General features: G+C 43.1%; 1 protein-coding gene across 5 annotated transcripts; it reads left to right on the top strand.

The window, feature by feature from the left end:
• The first annotated feature begins 4 nt into the window (after positions 1 to 4).
• On the top strand, positions 5 to 20,872 carry ATG9A (autophagy related 9A). Of its 5 annotated transcripts, none has more exons than XM_048485128.1 (15): positions 5 to 611; positions 2,463 to 2,585; positions 3,901 to 3,944; positions 4,615 to 4,679; positions 4,921 to 5,082; positions 5,756 to 5,897; positions 7,986 to 8,734; positions 9,892 to 10,045; positions 10,357 to 10,536; positions 11,316 to 11,561; positions 12,377 to 12,579; positions 14,082 to 14,199; positions 14,472 to 14,697; positions 15,249 to 15,474; positions 20,364 to 20,872. In XM_048485128.1, exons 2-14 carry the CDS (start codon positions 2,483 to 2,485, stop codon positions 15,440 to 15,442), a joined length of 2,586 nt encoding a protein of 861 aa, XP_048341085.1. In that variant the 5' UTR covers positions 5 to 611; positions 2,463 to 2,482; the 3' UTR covers positions 15,443 to 15,474; positions 20,364 to 20,872. The 5 variants fall into 5 exon arrangements, with proteins under 5 accessions (XP_048341085.1, XP_048341088.1, XP_048341087.1 ...); XM_048485131.1 differs by having other exon boundaries at positions 6 to 611; positions 2,419 to 2,585; positions 15,249 to 15,382; XM_048485130.1 differs by having other exon boundaries at positions 6 to 611; positions 2,419 to 2,585; positions 15,249 to 15,391.
• Positions 20,873 to 21,154: the final 282 nt, after the last annotated feature.

The raw sequence follows: 21,154 nt of genomic DNA, 5'->3' as shown, positions 1-21,154 counted from the left end.
ATTGGTAGCGGACGGCGCCAGTCGGGGCGGGGGAGTGAGTGACAGTTCGGGAAGTGGCGGCGGCGGCTGTCTCTCGGGGCTGGTTACCAGGGGCCCCGCAGAGGTGAGGCAAGTAGCCCAGGAGAGGCGGTCGCCACCTCGCAGTGTATCCTCCGTCCCTTGCCCGGTGTATCTTCCCTCCCTTCCTTCTCTACTTCCACTCCCGGGTAAACAAACCCGGGGCCTCTGCCTCCTCGGAACAACCACCGCCACCAAGCCTCTCTCAAGGGGCTGCTGGAGTCCCGCGAGGCCATTGCGCCCTTGAGCCGGTGACCGGGGCCGCCTCCAAGCAGTCCCTCCCAGTCCTGGTCTTCCTCCGTGACGAGAGGGTTAAAAGGCCAGGGGCGGCCTTAATCGACTGGCAGGCAGTTGGGGTAAATAGAACCGCCGCGGGGTTTTAAAAAAGCCTGGCCACGGGGTGTTTTCTCCGTGTCGGAATCTCCACCGTGGATTTCGCCTTGCTCCTTCATATGCTGCACCGGGGAGAGAAAAGTCCGGCGGGGATCCGAGGCTAGAGGTGCCGCATCCCAGATCCGATGTGCGAAGCAGACACCGTCCTGGTGTCCCTGCAGGTTAGTCTGCATGTCTTTGTGTGACTCAGAAAGGGATCGATCTTGGCGTGCTACAGGTACGGAGGTTGTTTGCTGTGCAATGTAGGGTAGGCTGCAGGAGCTGATTGTGTTCCTCCATGTAGCTGTGAGGGCATTTTCTGCAATTCTGGGTGTGACCCAAATAAAGGAGAACTATTTACACGTCTGGAAAAAAAAATACAGCTATGTTCTAAGCCCTGAGTGAAGCAGCATTTTATATGTTACAGGGTCATTGTGATACTGTGGATATTGTGGATCACTTTAGCACCTGCTGAATTATTTATTTAGAAAGCCCACCTTTGGTTCTCAATCAGGCCCTGGGTGTGCAGTTCTTGTTAAGAATGCTGCATCAACAGTGTCTTTCTAAGTGGAGTTACACCCTTCTAAATCAAATAGATTTAAAATGGTCTAGTTCAATTTAAGATGGAGTTGTAAAGTTGCTTAATCTATCAAGTTACTACTTATGTTCTTAAACAGAAGTGATCCAGTATGGTGTGCTGGTTCCGTGTTAGGCTAGGATCAGGAAGACCCAGGTTCAAATCTCTGCTCTCCTATGGAAGTTTTCTGGGTGACCTTTGGCGCTATATCCAACACTTTCAGCCTAACCTACTTCACAGGTTGTTATAAGGAGAAAACAGAGGAGAAAACAATGTAAACTGCTTAGGATATATCCTGGGGAAAAAGACAGAATCACAAATGAAGTAAGTAAAATAGTGTAACATACCTAACATCACCGAATACAGATTAGCTGTGCTATAACTGTAAATATATTTTTAAAATGCACTCTTGCTTTTATACATATATAAACCTTTAATGGCATAATTAAAAACCTTTAATGGCATAATTAAAAACAGCAATATAACAGCAACAATGGCAACACCAGTGTAATAAGTACAATCTCCAATGCAGTTATAACCGTTTGCTAATGACAGAGCACAAAAAGTTAGCCAACGCTTCCAATACTCTTACAGATCCACAGTCCAACATAAACTTAAAATATATTGGTGGACCATACGGATTATAGTTTGTTTTTAAAAGAAAAGCAGGTGTGGCAAGATTGAAGTCATTCCACCTCTGTTTTATTGTGCCAAAGCCACTGCTAATGTATAGCTTTTCAGTTGTCCTAGTTGTTGCTTTAAACCTGTTTTTCTTCAAAAAATTTGTCAGATAGCATAATAGCATTCTATACATTTGATTTTACTCCACAGCGCAGGATTTGGTGGCAGAGAGAAAAACTGTGTTGCAAGATGTTCATCTTGCATTTTCCTATTTCTTCTTTTGTTTTGGTTTCTCTTTTTGTTTTGCTTGTGTACCACACGTTTTAATGCTGTATCTTGTAAATGAAATGAAATTGCAAGATGTGTATGTTACATTACTAGGATTTTAATAGTTTCTTTTACTAAATTTTATGGTTCGTTGTAAAGGCAACTCATTAAAACAACAAACTATACAAAGTGAATTTGTAATTACTCCAGAAAGACAAAAGTTACCTTGTGAGAAGAGACTGCTATGTGCGTTGCATTAGTATTTTTGCCTTTCATAAAAATGAAACTGAAAGTGCAATCCTAAACCCTTCATGATTAAGAAGGGGTTTTCATATATTCTTGCCTTAGTAACAGTTTCCTGATCTTTGTCCTTGCTGTACATTTGTACTTTCCTCTCCCAATCAGTTTCCTTTCCTACTTGTTTTCTCTTTTGTTCCTACCAAAACCTTTCCAATATCTGTTGTTAATAAAACTAAGAAGGAAGTGTTGTGATTTTCCCATTGCTTGCATTTATTGGCTTTTAGTCAGTCCTAATTTTACAATCATGGAGCATCTGTGACCCTGGTAGGAGCCCAGCTCAGTGATACCATGGCTCACTTCGATACAGAATACCAGCGGCTGGAGGCTTCGTACAATGACTCTCCCCCTGGAGAAGAGGATTTAATGGTGCATGTTCCTGAGGGTGGCAAATGTGAGTAGATATAAGCTGTTAGGACTTAAGTACATGTTACAAGGTGGGTTGGTGCTGCTGTTACTACTCATTCTGACAGCAGCATTTACCTTGGTTGATCATGACATCTTGACCAACTGCCTTGCTGAAGCTGGGTTCCATTGGACAGCCTTGCAGTGGCTGCACTCATGTCTCCAGGGATGGGAACAGAGGGTAGCAGAGAGCTTCTGATCACCATGCCTTGGTGTGTAGTGTGCCACAAGGGGCAGTTGTCTCGCTGATTCTATTTAACACCTGCATGCACCCTTTTTTCTGGGTTTATCCAGAGTTTTGACTTGGGTTATCATCAATATGTGGATGACACCCAGCTATATCTGTTGATGGACGGTCATCCAGGTGGTGACTCAGCTGTACTGGCTGGCTGTTTGGAAGCTGTGGTAGAATGGTTAAAAGGGAGCCAGCTGAAGTTAAATCTAGCAAAGATGGCATTTTATCAGCTATTCCAGGGAGACAATTGGCACCTTACTTGTCCAAAATCAATCCTGCCACAGTGATCCATGAAAAGGTCACCTCTAGATTAGATTATTGCAACTTGCTCTGCGCAGGGCTACCCTTCGACCTTCTCTAGAGGTTCCAGTTGATGCAGAATACAGCAGCACATATCCTGACAGGGACCCCATGATGGGCATCAGTTCAACTGGTGCTTCACCAGCTGCATTGGCTCCAGATCCAGTACTAGATCAGATTCAAGATTCTGGTACTTACCTTTAAAGCCCTAAACTGTCTGGGGCCAAAGTACCTGCAGGATCGTCTCTCCCGATACGTCCCCTGAAGAGTCTTACTCTGCAAATGAAAACCTACTAGTGATTCCCGGGGCAAAAGATGTCTGGCCTATCCTAAACCAGGGCCAGGGCTTTTTCAACCCTGGTCCCAACCTAGCAGAAAATTCTGTCTGGCGAGACCAGGGCCCTGTGAAACTGGATGCAATTCCACAGGGCCTGTAAGGCAGCGCTGTTTCACCAGACATATGGCTGAGGCAGCTACGGTTTTCCCTCAGTTTGACTTCCCCTCCCTGCTCCCCTCAATACTATTTTCTCAGTGCTGTTAAGCTAAAAGTTTTTTTAAATTAATATTTAATTTGTTTAAATATCTAAAAATTTTAAATGTATTTATATTGTTTTTAAATATATTTATATTGGTTATGTTTTAAATGATTTTGGTCAAGTATTACGGAAATGTTGTGAGCTGTTGTGAGCATGTTGGGAAAGGGCGACATAAAAGACCAATAAATAAGTGAAACTTCAGCCCTGATCTTTACCCTGTCTCTGTCTTGCAGCTCCTTGGCATCACATTGAGAATCTGGATCTCTTTTTCTCTCGTATATCCTTAACTAACGGATGGGCATCAGTGGGTGAGGCTTGGGAGTAGGGATCAGTTGCTGCAAAGCTGAACAGAACTTACAAATTAATATCTGGCCAGAAGACTTCTGAATGATGACCAGCATAGTCCAGAGAGACAAAATTTTAAACAGTTATGTTTCAGCCAAAATATATTTTCAAAATGTAGAAATCTCTTCAATGAATGTTGAGGAACAAACAATAGGATGGGATTGGTTTCCAGCAATAATTCCTACTGCTGATGGGTGGCTGATTTTTGCTACCATAATTCCCCCTCAGGCTGTTTTTAGGAATTCTTTGTCTCCCAGGGTTTCAGACAAAGCAGTGAACTGCAGTGGGAGGCAGGATTGTGCTATTTCATGTTTACCGTTAGTGGATATTATCATAAGAATCCTACCCATAGTCTGTAAATAGTCTGGATAGCATGAAGGTTTGATAGATAAGAGAGCAACAACAGAAGAAACCAATTTTGAGCAACTTTTAATTGGGATTTTAAAGGTAGAAAGTTACTGCTTAAGTTACTGACTAGGTAGGATAATAGGTTGAACTGGAAAAGGAGGTCTCCTGTAAATTAGCTGAAAGGGTTTTTTGATGAAGCGGTGGTGGGTTCTGCATCATGGATCTGAGTGGTTCTCCTTGACTTAGGTTCTCACGTCTATAACCTTCATCAAAAGAATGGCTTCACCTGCATGCTCATCAGTGAGATCTTTGAGTTAATGTGAGTAGTAATTCCATCCCTCTTCCCCCTTACCTGGAGTTCTGTCAGTTCAAGTCCCCACATTCCAACGGGGATAGTACTCCTTATTCACTTTATTCTTCACTCCAACACCAAACTTCTGTAATTCGATGGGAACAGATATCCCCAGGCCTTCTGCTGGCCCTGGGAAGTTTGAAGCCACTAGGAGGTGAATCATTTCCTGTTCCACATGGCCTTTTAATGTCCATCCCTTTTCTCACAGGCAGTTCATCTTTGTTGTGGCCTTCACAACATTCCTCATCAGCTGTGTTGACTATGACATCCTATTTGCCAACAAGCTGGTGAATCACAGCCAGCATTCCAGTGACCCAGTTAAGGTGACCCTGCCAGATGCCTTCTTACCTCCCAGTGAGTGCAGTGCCAGGTAAAGTTAATATCTTCCTCAGTTTGCATCCAGTCATGTTCTTGTTGATCATGGTTCTGTTTTTAAATCACAAGCCAAAACTTGAAGATCCTCTATGTGTACAGTAGCTGTGCTCTGTTAGTTTAAACAAGCACTTCAGGATAGGAGACACTGAAAGGTGAACATGGCTGCCACTTGTATTGAGAGCTGCTTTCAGATGTCTGCAGCTGTGTTAGGCAAATTTGGATTCTTCAGTGCTATGATCACTGCCCTGAGCCCTTCGGGGAAGGGCGGTATACAAATCTAATAAATCAATCTAATCAATCTATCAAGATTGCCTGAGTAGTAAAGGAGGGGTCTGATACAACATTTTAAATATGCTTCCTAACATTTGGCTGTAAGTGCTTGGGGGATTTGTAGCACACATGTGATGTCAAGGATATTTCAGGAGATCTTTAATATAAACTTGGTGTTCACATGTAGTATTGCCCGTTTACTCTATTTTCAGACTTACAGTCTTGTTTTAGTGCTTTAAACCTTTTGCTACAGTTTAATGTACAGCACTGAACTCTTGTCAGAGCTGCCTGACTTTTAGTAGTGGGAAAAGGGCTGTTCTGTCACATATTTGCCCTATTATGACTGTAGTTCTTGCAGTGGCTGCTTCTTCCTCCCTGTGACTCCATTTCTCTTACAGGATTCAGACCAATGGCTTTCTGCTGTCTATCCTGGTGATCGCAGGGGTTTTCTGGATCCATCGACTAATTAAGTTCATCTACAACATTTGCTGCTACTGGGAGATCCACTCTTTTTACATCAATGCTCTCAAGATTCCTATGGTAAACTGCTGAAATCTAGGGACTGTGGATAAGTACATACCCCAATTCAGTACAAGTAAAGGGGAGTGTTCACACTAAACTGGAAAATCATGCCTCTAATTACTAGTTATTGGAGGAAGATAATCATTATTCCAAGCATATTACTTTTGCAAATTCTCCACAAGTATCTTACTGACTGCTGTTGGAGACAGAGTGCTGAACTAGTTAAACTTTTATTTTATTTTGCCAGTAAGGCAACTCTTATGTTTTAATTATTTTGTTAGCATAAGAAAACAGCAGATAAGTATTGCTAATTACTTCCTTTTTTCAGTCTTCTTTTCCACCATTTCTTTGTCTTAGAGTTTTTCCGGCTTGCTTGCTTTCTTGCTGCCCCCACTGACCATCTCCGGAGCTGTGCACTACTTGTGGTCTGATGCCAGTCCTATAGATGTTCAGTCTTATTCATGGGCCCTATTTGCTCATTACTTGCTTGAGTGACAGAGCTGGTATGCTCTGCAACTGCCACGCCTGGGTTTGCCAGTGTCTGTTCTTGGTCTCATGCCCAGCAGTGTCAATGGTGAAATCACTGCATTCTTCTCTCCCAAGAGCTGGCCGTATTTAGCCCCAGTCTACTAATTGGGAAATCATAATGCAAAAAGACTCTTTTCTTTGCTTTACTATAGTGTGAGTTCTACCCCATTCTTCCCCAGCAAGAAGGCCAGATCCAGGACAGCTCACAACAAACTCATCAATGCAATGTTCACAATATGCAACACAATTAATATAGTACAGTAAAAAGATTAAAATAACTCAAACCAATCAGCAAGTGATTAGGCTTATAAAATGTACAAAAAATCGGTGTTCCATCACTCTGTCCTACCATTCAGATGATGGACAATGATGGACAGTAGTCCAATAATTCTAGCTACGTCCATTGTAGCTGATCAGCCCCCTAATCCCAGTTTATTTAATGAGAGGGAAAGAAAAAGAGGAGGAAAGAGGACAAAAGATAGGAAAAGGAAAGAAGAGGGAAGGGGAGAAAGAAAAGAGAGGAGGAGAAGAGCAGGAAAGATTCCCAAGTGACTTTAGGTCTGGAATGGAGATAAGTCCAGACTTTTTATCTTCCCCACAGCCATCTTTCTTAATCATGTTAATTTTTTTAGTGACTGAGAATTTGCATTTTCTCTTGATGATGTCCAAGCCCAACAATTCATATTACTGTAGTTTCCAGCTTAGAAATCTTTGACTGAGAAGATAGACATCTGTTAAATACATTAAAAATACATTTTAAATACATTAAACAAAACAATAAACTTTCACAAACCTAAACTTTGATGTTCATTTTGCAGTTTGAGCCTGTTGCTAGCTTTCTATTTTTACATGTTTAAGTATCTTCAATGTATTGTGTGCAACTCAACCTTCTGTGAGGTTAAGTAGAGAGCATATGGAGGGAGAAGGGGGAAAGCTCATGACCCCATCTAGAGTGGGGATGAATCCACTGGTGGAAGCAGTGCCCTTCTTGTCAGTGGGATGTGGAACAGGACACTGTGCCAGCATCCCTGTGCCCCAACCGCTGCTGTAATGGGGGTTGGCTGGCTGGTAGAGAAGCCAACTTGTCAGCTCCCTCCTGCCCATTCACCTCATTGCACCAGCATCTGAGATGGCTGACGTATGCCACCAAAAAGGTGGTGTATGTTCAGCCCAATAGGGGCTTATTTGTGCCAGGGAGGTTTTTCAGCATTTTAAGCTTCCCCACGCCACTGAGAAGCCTCTTTGGGGGCACAGCCGAGTGCCTGGTCCCTTGGATGGAGCTGCAAGTTATGTTTCTTAACCATTAGAGCATCTTTGGAATTGCAGTCTTGGAAGTATGTAAGGGAATTTGGTGTTTTGAAATGGTGCTGCACAGAAGCCAGGGCCAGGAATGGAATGGCGCATAGACAGAGGAGAAGGATGGGTGATTGATGGATCATAGACAAGAGCCTAGAAATTTGTTCTGGTCAAGTCTTGCTGTTATTGCTGTGGCTGTAGAAACCTGTACCATCTAGCAGGCAGGGAGAATGAGTCTGTCTTGCTATTGGCTAATTACACCTTCCCTCTCTGTCCCCACAGTCCAATTTGCCCTACTACACATGGCAGGAGGTACAGGCACGGATTGTGCAAATCCAGAAGGAACATCAGATCTGCATCCACAAGAAGGAGCTCACAGAGCTGGATATCTACCACCGCATCCTGCGTTTCAAGAACTACATGGTCGCGATGGTGAACAAGTCACTGCTTCCTGTGCGCTTCCACCTGCCCCTACTGGGTGATACAGTCTTTTACACACGGGGCCTCAAATACAACTTTGAACTGATCTTCTTTTGGGGCCCTGGTTCACTCTTTGAGAATGAGTGGAGTCTCAAGACTGAGTACAAACGGGGCAGCAACCGCCTGGAACTAGCAGAGAAGCTGGGCACTCGCATCCTGTGGATTGGTATTGCTAACTTCCTGCTGTGCCCCCTTATCCTCATCTGGCAGATCCTCTACGCTTTCTTCAGCTACACTGAGATTCTCAAGCGAGAGCCTGGCAGCCTGGGCGCCCGCTGCTGGTCCCTCTACGGCCGCTGCTACCTTCGGCACTTCAATGAGCTGGACCATGAGCTGCATTCACGCCTCAGCAAGGGCTACAAGCCAGCTTCTAAGTATATGAACTGTTTCATTTCGCCCCTATTCACTATTGTGGCCAAGAACATAGCCTTCTTTGCTGGCTCCATCCTTGCTGTCCTCATTGCTCTGACAATTTATGACGAGGATGTGCTTGCTGTGGAGCACGTGCTCACTACAGTCACACTTCTGGGTGTGGCTGTTACAGTCTGCAGGTGAGTACATTTGGCTGCAGATGGAAGCCCTTGTGGCAGAGGTTTTTGTTTTCTGAGGGCGTTGCTAGGTAGGTGATTATGCTGGTTGCTAAGAGAAGCACCCAACCAGATAACTGACAAGCAGAAGCTAAAAGCATTCTCCTGACTAAAAGCACATCAAACAGCAAAAGTTGTTCAACACTGTCAAACACTAATGAGGTTGTTAAGATACAAACTGACTGTGCTGCTCTTTTCCCTCTTTTATAATTATTGGTAAGGCCCTTTCGAGGTTCATGAACTTGAAACTTGATCCTGCCTGTCTTTTAGCTTATCCAGGAGAGCCTCTTCACCATTTCCATAATCACACTGGTGCTGACTAAAAGTCATTTTCCCTGTGACATCTGTTCTTTGTGGAGCTATGATATATTGCAGAGAGTGGAACCTTAAATCTTCCTCCCCCTTTTTGCAGGATCAAGTGGGGCAGACCCATAAATGGGGTCACACAGTGATCTGGGGAAATAGGCTAGGGCAGCATGGAGCTTGTGTAAGGAAGTTGGACTAGAGAAAACGCTTCGATGTCCACATCTGAAAGCATCAGAAGACCTCGGAGAACTAAAAGGAACCCGTATGATAGTGATATATCAGGGGGAGGGGGCTGTAGGATAACAATGTCCATCTCCAAAATTTAGCTTTGTTATATGTATATTTTTTGATGGAAGCCTGTCATTGTATATATAATGATAATATTGACCTTAGATTGAAACCGTATTCTTGGAACTCACCCATCAACTTTACAGGAATCCAGACAATAAGAGTATGGACAGAGTTTGCACATCTGTGAAGAACTATTTCTCATTTCCTTCAGATAAAGAGTGGTTACACATGTTGGTATTGTGTCAGGTTATAAACTGAGAAAAAAATGTCTAGAATTCTTTGTCCTGTTCCATGGTGAACTGATTTAGATAAAGCTGTGGCCATTTTTTTAAATCTGCACCTCCAAGAGTATCCATCAGTATGCCCATCTACATTTGCTTCTTTTCATAAGGGGGAAATCTGGAGCTGAAAGTTTAAGCATCTAAGCCTTGAGAATAGGCTGCTTTCCCCCACAAGCTGTCTACATTGGCTTTCTGTATTGATGATCCCTTTGACATGTTCTAAAAGTCTTCTGTGCCTTGCAGATCTTTCATCCCAGACCAGCACTTGGTATTTTGCCCAGAGCAGCTGCTTCGTGTTATTCTGGCACATATCCACTACATGCCTGACCACTGGCAGGGCAATGCTCACCGATATGAGACCCGAGATGAGTTTGCACAGCTCTTCCAGTACAAAGCGGTGAGGCAGGGTGATTTGGTGGGTGGGAGGAAATTGTATAAGCGCTGTCCCAGGAGTGGGTAGAGACCCTAATTGGATCCCAGTACATCTTATCCTCAGGTTCCCCACTTCACTCTCCCGCTCCCACAGATACTGGGAAGATCCCCCCTATCCCACAGCCTGTGTGTCAAGGACAGGAAGAAGTAAATGATGTTTTCCTTAGTTACATCTGGAGTGTAACTCATGTCTTACGGCCCATGAAACTGTGCTGATGGTATTACTCGGCTATGGCAATTGCTTGAATTCAGTGGCTTTTCCCCCCCACCCTCAAGGTGTTCATTCTGGAAGAGCTGCTCAGCCCGATTGTGACTCCTTTGATCCTCATCTTCTGTCTGAGGCCCAAATCTCTGGAAATCATTGACTTCTTCCGCAACTTCACCGTGGAGGTGGTGGGTGTAGGGGACACTTGCTCCTTTGCCCAGATGGATGTGCGACAACATGGACACCCTGCAGTAGGTCACAGAAACATTGGATTGTTTGGGGTGGAGTGGGGATCTCACAGATAGCCATTTGTTTGTTTAATTCCTTGGGCATGATGTGAGTTTCTCATTTGCAATAATCAATGAAAAACATGCTAGGTAGTAGCTTCAGTATGTCTAATCTGGTTTATGGGAGGTGATCTGTGTATTTAAAACCTTTAGGTTTTAAAGGAAAAACAACCCTTTTCTCAGTCGTGCCTGTAAGTATTCTGAAAAGCAAATTAATGCTAATATTGCACTCAGGCATTTGCACTGACAGTGCGAATTCGCAGGCTTGTATTGTTCATCTCAAAGATTCATTCAAAAAGGGAATGGCTTGAATGGAAGCTTACTTGTTTTTACATAAACATGGTGGTCAATTAACAAGGAAGCCTGATCACCCTTCATAGAAGCCAGACTTGCCCTCTTGGGCCTCAGTCTACCTTTTTCCATTCAGTGCTTTGAAGTCACTGCTTTTAACCAGGCAAAGATCCAAAACGTAGCTACATGTGTTGAGGCTGTACCCTACTCTCAGATCTCAGTCTGTAATATTATTGGTTCTTATTGATTCCTGGTGAAAAGCAGTGTAAGACACTGTGTTCATCCTGAAGTTTTGAATGATTTTGTGTGGTAGTGTGTTCATAGACCTTCCTCTGTATGCATTTTGTCATGAGTCTCAGCGATTGTAAATGGGTGGAGGTACCAGATGAAGATGCTGGCTGGGGAGAGGCACACACTGATAATCTATAGCCCTTGCCCTCTGTGTTTTGCAGTGGATGTCAGCTGGGAAGACAGAAGCTTCCATTTACCAGCAGGCTGAGGATGGCAAGACAGAACTATCCCTCATGCATTTTGCCATTACCAACCCACACTGGCAACCACCACGTGAGAGCACGGCCTTCATTGGCTTGCTTAAGGAACGGGTGCACCGGGACAGCAGCTTGGCATTGGCCCAACAGGGTGTCCTTCCTGACAACGCATTCTTCACTTCCATCCAATCTCTGCAGTCGGAATCAGAGGTGCCTGGCATGAAGTGGGAGGGAAGGTGTGGGTGCTAGAATGGAGCTTAACTCTGGCTTATCGTAGAAGAGCGAAGCAGAATGAGTGGGTTTTGTGTCCTGCTCTGAGTGAAGAGCATTGATGCCTTGGTGATCAGTGGGATAATTTGCATCTCAAAATACAGAATACCGTGACCTAGTAAGGCTCCCTTAATTTTTCACAAATGTGCCCTTTCTGCCTCTCTTTTTTTTTTCTCCTCAGCAAGCTTGTTGTACTTCCCTTGACTTTGGCTCTCTAAATCACGTACACAGACCGTCCTCTCTTACTCATCTTTATTTTCACACTTCTCTCTTTAATATTCTTTATGGATATTAATAAGCTCATTCCCACTGAATATTTTGGCTTAGTAGTGAGTTCCCTGGCCCCCATCCAATTGCAACACCTCCTTTTCCTGGAGTTACTGTTTAGAAGGAATTAGAATGTTGAAGGTGTTCCAGCTAATGTCCAAGCTCTGCATAGATTCTCAACCTGTGTGTCGTGACCCCTTTGGGGGTCGAATGACCCTTTCACAGGGGTTGCCTGAGACTCTCTGCATCAGTGTTCTCCATCCGTAAAATGGATAAATGTTAGGGTTGGGGGTCACCACAACATGAGGAACTGTATTAAAGGATCGTGGCATTAGGAAGGTTGAGAACCACTGGAGGGTGCTGGTTACATATAATCCCAGAGGCAAAGCTGCTGTGTGATTGCAGTGGTAGAGCATTGCAGATGGTGGTGGGAGAAGGATGCCTGTGTTCCTGACTGAGTTGTGTTCTCTTCTTTTCTCTCTCTGCAGCCACACAGCCTGATTGCCAATGTGATTGCAGGCTCCTCGGTTCTGGGTTACCAAGCACAGGCCTCAAGGCATCTCTCTGCTGTGTCTGAGGTGGCATCTGCTATGTATTCTTTCTCTCCTCTCCAGTCTGCTCAGCCAACACGTGGGAATTCCCAGGCCGATGGGCCTCATCTCCGAGGCCCTGGCACAATGACAGGCTCTGGGTAAGGAAATGAATGTGTTAAGGAACCAGACCAAAAAAAGTCAAACTTTAAGCACCTGGAGTGCTTTCAGACAGCTGAGGCCTACTTCAGGCCTACTTCCCCCCTGCCCCCAACACAGATGTACATGGGTATGTGTCAGGGATGGGGAACCATCTATCCATCTATTCACACACTTTTTTGAGGCCATTATTTCAAGGAGCTCAGAGTGGCATACATTACTCTCCCTTGTCCATTTTATTTTCTCAAAAACTCTGTGAAGTAAATCAGGCTCAGAGAGAGGAAGCTTCATGGGTAAGTTGGGATTTGAAACTGGGTCTCCACTTTGTCTTTACCTTTTCCTGTCAGGATTCACTGAGTAGCATAAAAAATCACGTGACAGAATTAGCAGCAAGGAGAATTCTTTAAGACTGGTTAGGTGAATGTCCTGTAAATGCTTGCCTGCAATCTTGTTGTTGCCCTTTCTATCATCAAGCTAGGCAGCTGGCCCCCTACCTATCCCGCCCCGACTTGGCCACAATGATCTATGTGATGGTCATCTCCAGGCTAGATTACTGTAACTTGCTCTACGCGGGCCTGCCTTTGAGACTGACTCGGAAACTATCATCGGTTCAGAATGCAGCTACTAAACTTCTCATTGGTACATTGGTGAGGGAGCACATAACATCTTTGCCCCCAGCAGCTGCACTAGTTGCCAGTGGAATTCTGATTCGGGCTCAATACTTTGATTTTAACCTCCAAGGCCCTGAGCAATCTCGGGCCATTGTATTTGCGAAAGCGCATTACCCCTTACTACCCATGGAGGACACTTCAGTCCTCTGATAAAAATCTTCTGGTAATCCCTGGCCCCAGGGAATCTTCTGGTAATCCCTGGCTCCAGGGACATGTGACTGGCCTCAACCAGTGCCAGGGATTTGTTGGCCCTGGCTCCAGCTTGGTGGAACTCTCTGTCAGCTGACACCAGGACCCTGTGGGACCTTACACAGGGCCTGCAATACAGAGATGTTCCACTGGGCCTTTGGTTGAGGCCACCAATGAGGGCCAATATCATCAGCCGGCCTCCCCTGCAATAACCAATGCGTTGGTACTCTGATTCCCCCCCCCCCCCCGCCCGATTTTGCCCATGCTTAGACAACTGTTATTAAGGTTTTTATCTGAGCTGGGCCGGGTGGTTTTTATAGACTGCTTATTGATATAATAAATATGTTGCCATCTTGGGTTGTTTTAGATAAATAAGTTTGGTAAATTTTTATGTAAATTGTTCTAAATGTGTTGTACTCCGCCCTGAGCCCAGCTTTGTCAGGAAGGATGGGATACAGATCCAGTAAAATAAAATAAAAAATCAAAGGCAAAGGCGCTGTGACTTGTGATGTCCTGCTTGGGTTAGACTTTCTGGGCAGCTGGTGCATTCAGGCATGGGGCAAGAGAGGTGGCTGCTTTTGAATCTGAAGGGACAGGTTTTACAATCACAGCATGAATCTTACATTTCTCTGTCGTGACTGCAGGGCTGACGCACGAACAGCTAGTTCCGGCAGCAGTGCCTGGGAGGGTCAGCTCCAGAGCCTGATCCTTTCTGAGTATGCCTCTACAGAGATGAGTCTGCATGCACTCTACATGCATGAGGTGAGCTGAGCCCAGAGAAATATGCAGGCCTTTGTGTTGCCCCCACCTCCTGATTTTGCTGTGTAAGTTCATATAAATGTTCATGTTAATATACATTTCGCTGTATAAGCTCATGTAAATGTACATAACAAAATACAAGGGTCTGAATTATCCCGGCTTGGGAAGGAGGGAGAGGGATCCATATGCACTACCCCTTCCACTGTAGGGTCCTGGCGAGTTTGAGCATAGTTCTAGCTTGTGCATTAGCTCACTACTATTATTCCATCATCCAGTTGCATAAGCAGCATGCCCAGTTGGATCTTGACCGGCACTTGTGGCATAGGCGGGAAAGCGATGAGAGTGGTGAAAGTGCCCAGGAGGAGTCCGAGGCTCATCGGGGCACTCCAAGCAGCACAATTCCTCGGTCTGCCAGCTATCCTTTTGCCTCACCTCGCCAGACTGGAGAGGAGACTGCGGCTCTACAGACAAGTTTTCAGCGCCGGTACGGTGGTGTCTCAGGTATATATTAGCAGCTCTAAATACATACTGATGTCAGCCACCTGATGTTGAGCACCTTCACCCTAGGGAGACTGGGAAGCCCAGCCCATGGTAGGTTTCTTGCCTGAGCTGCCTGTGCCCAGGAGCCCCTTGCCAGCATTTCTGTTCTCACGCAGTAGTCTCTGCCTAGCAGTGATGAAAGTAAGTGGGTGCAATATGTTTAGCATAAGGTTTAGCTGTGGCACAAGAGTACTGCTGTAAGCTTAAAGAGAGTCAAAAATCTTTTGCCATTTGGTTGCAGCTGCAGTTACAGAAGATGCCATTTGTTGTGAAGTAAATGTTATTGCTTAACAGTTTCTCTAAACTGGAAGCTGGGATGTTGCTTATTGTAGGAGAGGAAGATGGGGTTCCAAGATCAAAACCCAGAGTAGTTGTAAGAGATTTTATTTCTTTCTTACATTTCTGCTGCTCAGCTAGCTCTGATGGTTGGGCAGCAACAGGGAGAGAGCAGCCTAGTAATGTCAAGCAGATTTACAAGGGGTGCCCCCACTTCTTTTTCTTTCTGTCCCCAGACCCTGGTATGATGCACAGGGCCCCATCACACTTTGCTCGGCTGCCGCTTGGAGGCTGGGCTGAGGATGGCCAGCCCGCTCGACACCCAGAGCCTGTCCCAGAGGAGAGCTCGGAAGATGAATTGCCACCTCAGGTACACAAGGTACTGCCTGATTCATACTTCAGCACTGGCCAGGAATGGACTGCAAAATGAGAAGACTCTTGAGTGGCCTCCTGGCCTCTTAAGTAAGTGATGGTCATCAGTGTGTTGCCATCACGGGGAACCAATTGGCTACAGATTACTTCAAAATTAGTTGATTTTGGAAGCAGTGTTGTGATTTTCTAGTGTGACATTTATGCCCTCTTCCACAGACATACTAGATCAGGGGTAGGGAACCTGCGGCTCTCTAGATAAATTCAGGAACTGGTCCATCAGCCCTGCCAGCATGTGGCCACTGTGGTATGCTGGTAGGGGGCCAATGGGGAATTGTAGTTCCTGAACATCTGGAGAGCCGTAGGTTCCCTACCCCTGTACTAGATGCACCAAACTTTATTTGGCTGTCTTGATGAAATGCCCCCTTTCAGAAGGTGCATGGCCTTGTTGGGGTAGGAGAAAAAGGGACAAGTCTAAGAACCATGGAGAAAGGACAAAGGGCTGTGTCATCCTTGGTTTCTGAGGCTTCAGTAGGGTTACTATATGCAAACAAGGCGAGGGCATTTGTGTCATTTTCAGCTTAGAAGATATGCCTACCTAGCCATTAAAATGGACCTTGGGCATTCCTGCTCTGCCTTTCCTCACTTTCTGCTGCTAAACAGTTTAGCATTAGGAGCAGAGCCCTCACAGTGGTGGTACATCAGGTGTGGACTGCCCTGCCCTTAGCTACTTGACTGGTGCTAACCGTGCCTTTTAAGGAGCCTCATAGTGTAGAATAAGCTGCAGTACTGCAGTCAGAGCTCTGCTCATGATCTTTTTTTTTTTAATAAATTTTTATTATTAGAATTTTTAGTTACAGCTTTAAAAACAACATACAACATACAGTATTACATAGTTCAAAAAACTCTCCAAAACATAATTCATTCAACAAATTGACTTTCAATCCAACAAAACTATTACTTAATTTCAGTACAAGTTAAAACTTCCTTCTCTTTCCATGTTTTTATATTTGTAAATATTTCTCCCTCACTCGTAGCAGTAAAGTAAACAGAAACATCACTCTTATATTTCAAAAAAAGAAAATTTCTTACTTCTTTCCATCCTCATTTACTAAACAAAACATGGAATTACTTTGCATGAGATCACTTTTTCCAGGAGTTGTATTTACTCCTGTCCTATAGCGGTAATTACTCTAATTCTCAACATAATGTTTTATATACTACAACTTATAGGTATTATTTGAACGGTTTCCAGATTTCTTCAAATCTTTTCTACATTGTTCTTTCAATCTCCAGGTTAATAGATCCAAGTCCAGTATTTCTGTGCATCCTCTTCTTCCCATTCCTCACAGATGGTATTTTCTTTCTTTCCAGCACTTTTGCAGAAGTTTCAATTCTGTCCACGGTTATCATATAAAGGAAAAAGAATAATATCATTTTCTTAATATTTTCCTATCATTAGATCATTCCTAACAGAAATGTTTCTGGCTTAAAGTGGACTTTAAAGTCTTCAAAATCCCTCGCGATTTGACTTGCTATTTTCCTCCAATAGTTGGTTTTGGATAAGCCTACAAGCTCCACCACATGTATGGATAAAGGACGCTTTCTTTTTCTGCATTTTCCAACATTTGTCTCCCTTTTTTATTATCCATTCTAGACAGTTGTACTGGACATGCATAATACCACTCACTCATTATAAACCTTATATAAAAGTTTTTCTTTTAAACTTGTGGATAAAAGTAGAATTTATTTTGGCGCTTCCAAATTTTTCCCACTCATCCCTGAACTATTTTTGTTTACATCGAATGACCATTTTAACATCACTTCTTTGACTTCATTCTGTTCTGTTCTAAATCTTAGCAACAATGTATATATTCTACTAATTAGTTTTCTACTTCCTTTGTTAATCAAATCATCAAATTCATTCTTCTTAATTTGAGTATCCAATTTTTCTCTATCTTTTTTAAAGGTCTTGTATATTTGATGGTACGTATACCAGTGGCTTATGACTTCCTTATTGTAAATTTCTTCTCTATTTTTTAATTCAGCTCCACTGTTTGTTATGTTTAATGTATTTTCATATGTTGGCCAGTTCCAATCTTTGTTGTACTCTTTTATCCTGTAGGGTTTCCAGCCCTTGAAGAAACCCATCTGGGCATTTTCTGGGTATAATCTTCTCTTATATTTAAACCCTATATATTCCATAATATTTTCCTAATATAATGGAGTTTTTGGAAGAGGTTTATTATCTTTCCTTCGCCTACTGGCCATAGATATCCATGCCATCCCTTTAACTAAACCATGTCAACTTCCAATATTAATGTCTTCACGGTTGCTTTTAGAAAAATCAATCTGTAATCCAGACTAACAAGTTTGCCTCATAGTATGTCTGTATATCCAGATAATTTTAACCCTCCTTCTTCTTCTTTTTCATCTATTAATGGTTAAATAATTTAATTCTTGATCTTTTGTTCCAAATAAATTTTACTAATATTCTTTTCCATTTTCTCTCTATCGCTTTTCCAGACATCATTATCGAATCACTTTAGTACATTCTGCGGGATATACATCAATTTAGGCATAATATTTTATTTTTATCACCGCCAATTCTTCCTAAGAAGGGACAGGTTTTAATTTGTTCCATCTTTCTATATATCATATTCAATTTCTGCCCATTTTTTTTAATAATTATTTTCTTACAATGCATTATTTTTGATTTTCTAGTATTATACCTAAAGTATTTCCACTTTTCTTTTCCCACCTTATATCCTGTATCTTTTTTTGAAGTTGTTCCTTTCTGTATTTGTCAGGTTTTTTGGCAAAATTTTTTGTTTTTTCATTATTCACTTTGAATCCTTGATACTTCTCCAAAGTCCAATTAATTTGTTTTGAATTATTGGTAAAATTTTTTTCCAGTTCCTCCACAAATAAGACTAGATCATCTCTTGAAAGCTCCTATAACTTATATCGCCCAGTCTTTGACTTTTTATTCCTTTCAAGTTTTGTCCTTATTTATTCTCGTCATTCCAAAACCTCTAATTGCAAATTAAATAATATTGGTGATGAGAGGGCAACCTTGTCTTGAATTGCCTTTGTTTTATTCTAAATTGTTTTGTTGGGTTTGCCCGTTTATTAATATCGATGCCCGGTAGTTTTTGATATAGTGATTCCAATTGCCTTCTTAAATTTTCCTTCTATATCCGAACCCTTTTTCCCTAAAACATTTTTTCTCATAAATTGCCAAGCTCACATTGTCAAAGGCTTTTTCAGCATCTAGAAAAAACTAGAGCTGCTTTTTTTTTTCCTAGTTTTGTGTCCCAAATACTCTATCATATCCAATACTGATTCTTATGTTCTCTCTACCACTCTTCACAGACATAAACCCTACCTGATCTTCTCCAATATATTCTTTCAAAAATTTCTTTTTTAATCTTTCTGCTAGAATTTTTGTAAAATACCTTATAGTCTACATTAAGCAAAGAGATATATGGGTCTGTAGCTTGATACTTCCAGTACTTCTTGTTGGGTTTTTGGTATCAAAGTGATGAAGGCTTCCTCCCATGACATTTTCAGCTTAGAAGATATGCCTACCTAGCCATTAAAATGGACCTTGGGCATTCCTGCTCTGCCTTTCCTCACTTTCTGCCGCTAAACAGTTTATAATTAGGAGCAGAGCCCTCACAGTGGTGGTACATCAGGTGTGGACTGCCCTGCCCATAGCTTACTTGACTGGTGCTAACCGTGCCTTTTAAGGAGCCTCATAGTGTAGAATAAGCTGCAGTACTGCAGTCAGAGCTCTGCTCATGATCTGACTCAAAGTTGGTTTCAGGTAATCGGCCCAAGGTTGACTCAGCCTTCCATTCTTCCAAGGTACCCAGCTTGCTGGGGGTAAACCGTAGATGACTAGGGAAGGCAATGGCAAACCACCCAATGAACAGCCTACCTAGTAAATATCTCGTTATGATACAACTTCAGATGTCAGGAATGACCTAGTGCTTGCACAAGGAACAACCTTTACATTTTAAAGTTTTTAAAATCTTCAGCATCAGATTAATACGAATTTGTTTGCTTAAGGTTTTGGTTGATTTTCTCCTTACCTTGGCCCCAATCCCATTTTGTGTGTGTGGCTTGAAGAATATTAATCCACTGGTCCCTTTTTAAAATGCTGACTAATATATAATTTTATCTCGGCTCTTTTGAGTTATTGGTCCAATTTTTAATAGCTTTTGCTGCTTTCCCAGATCCCCCACCCCCGATGCTGTTAATGCTTTCCCCTCCATTCATCATTCATGTCTCATTTTATTGATGTCTTATTGTGACTTGGATTTAATGTTAATTGGGAGCTGCCCCAACAACCATCAGGTTGATAGAACGTAAGTAATAAACTGGAACTAATTTTTTAAACATTTGAAAAGAATTTCATTAGGTGCAGCTTTTACTAGGCTTCATCCCGGTCACTTCTCTAGACTGCCCCAGCTACCGAGGGGTGTGTGGCACTCACAGGGAAGCAACCTGCCAGAGGTCCCTGAGTTATCTGGCTGCTTCAATCGGAGCCAGGGCTTCTTCAGCTCTGGCCCAGACTGATACAAGTGTAAGATATCTGATCAGGAAATTTGTCAATTGTTATGTGATTGCTGTTGGAAGTGATTCTGAGCCCAACTTCATATTGGTGGAGGCTGGGATATAAATTGAATAAAGTAAGATAAAAACAAATACAATTTCTTCTTCTCTGGAGCTGTTGAAGGAACTCTGGCCTCCTTTACATCCAGACACAGTGTCCTTCAACAGAAATTGTTTACAGGTGCTGTACATTTCACAAAAGATAAAAACATTTTTTTTTAAATTAAGAGAAAAAATGAGACTTTTCAGTAGGCTGAATTTTGTCCACCAATTTTGAACACCACATTTTTAGTGGCGTGTTTACAGACCTTTTGCATTTTCCCCTTCAGAATGACAGCCTGTGTCTTTGCAACCCCCAACAGGTGTAGCTGTGAAGGCTGAAGATCTTACGGGTGCTCCAGACTCTGGGCTCACCTTGGCTGACGTGACATTGGGTTACTCTGCCAGGCTAGCCATGAGTTACTCAAGTGTCTACGTCTTGGACATCAGTACCAGAGGGGAAAAGATGTGAGGTCCACAGTGCCTTTGTGGTGGATGGAACTTTATCCAGACATGCATCATGCCAGTGACACTCCAGCTGTGAATAGGCTGGAGGTGTGTGTGTGTGTGTGAGATTCCATATATATGTCCATGTCTGCATTCGTGTTGTCCATGTTGGAAAATCATCTAAGACCTACAGAGAAGGATGCAGAGCACACAAAACAGCAAGGAGATTAGCAGGTGCTCGCCCTGCCTGAAGTGTTCCATGGTGGGAGGAGAGGACCTGTTTATGGACTATTTAGTCAATAGGTAGGGAACGAGCTGTAATAAGCTGTGCAGACTGTAATGCAATTAAAGATGCAATCAGGAGATCAATTTGGACTCAGGAAAAGAAGGGCTCTGAGAGATTATTTTTCTTACAAGGATGGGGCACAGGTGTTTTTCAGTGGCGGTCTGAAATGCATCTGAAAAAGGTGTGTATCCCTCTCCTCTGAATCCCAGCCAGGATGATTCATGAAACTTCACCACTACTGCTCTTGTCCACCGTAGGTGCTTCCTTCCTGTGGGTGTGACAGGTTGCACTCTGCTTGGGACCTCATAGAGTTCATGTGAATAGGGGGACTCTCTTGCACTATCAAAGTACAGGCGTAGAAGGGTAATGCTCTTAGCAGGG

This window comes from Sphaerodactylus townsendi, linkage group LG02 (assembly GCF_021028975.2).
Source record: "Sphaerodactylus townsendi isolate TG3544 linkage group LG02, MPM_Stown_v2.3, whole genome shotgun sequence".
Classification (NCBI taxonomy): Eukaryota; Metazoa; Chordata; class Lepidosauria; order Squamata; family Sphaerodactylidae; genus Sphaerodactylus; species Sphaerodactylus townsendi.
Note: the sequence above shows the minus strand (reverse complement) of the source record. Positions and strands in the feature narration are given on the sequence as shown.

Bases quoted from the DNA above. Each gene is read 5' to 3' on its own strand.
- ATG9A (XM_048485128.1), top strand. From the start codon at position 2,483: ATGGCTCACTTCGATACAGAATACCAGCGGCTGGAGGCTTCGTACAAT. The intron at 5,898-7,985 runs GTAAACTGCTGA...CTGTCCCCACAG, and splicing joins ATGCTCTCAAGATTCCTATG to TCCAATTTGCCCTACTACAC. The intron at 11,562-12,376 runs GTGCCTGGCATG...CTCTCTCTGCAG, and splicing joins CTCTGCAGTCGGAATCAGAG to CCACACAGCCTGATTGCCAA.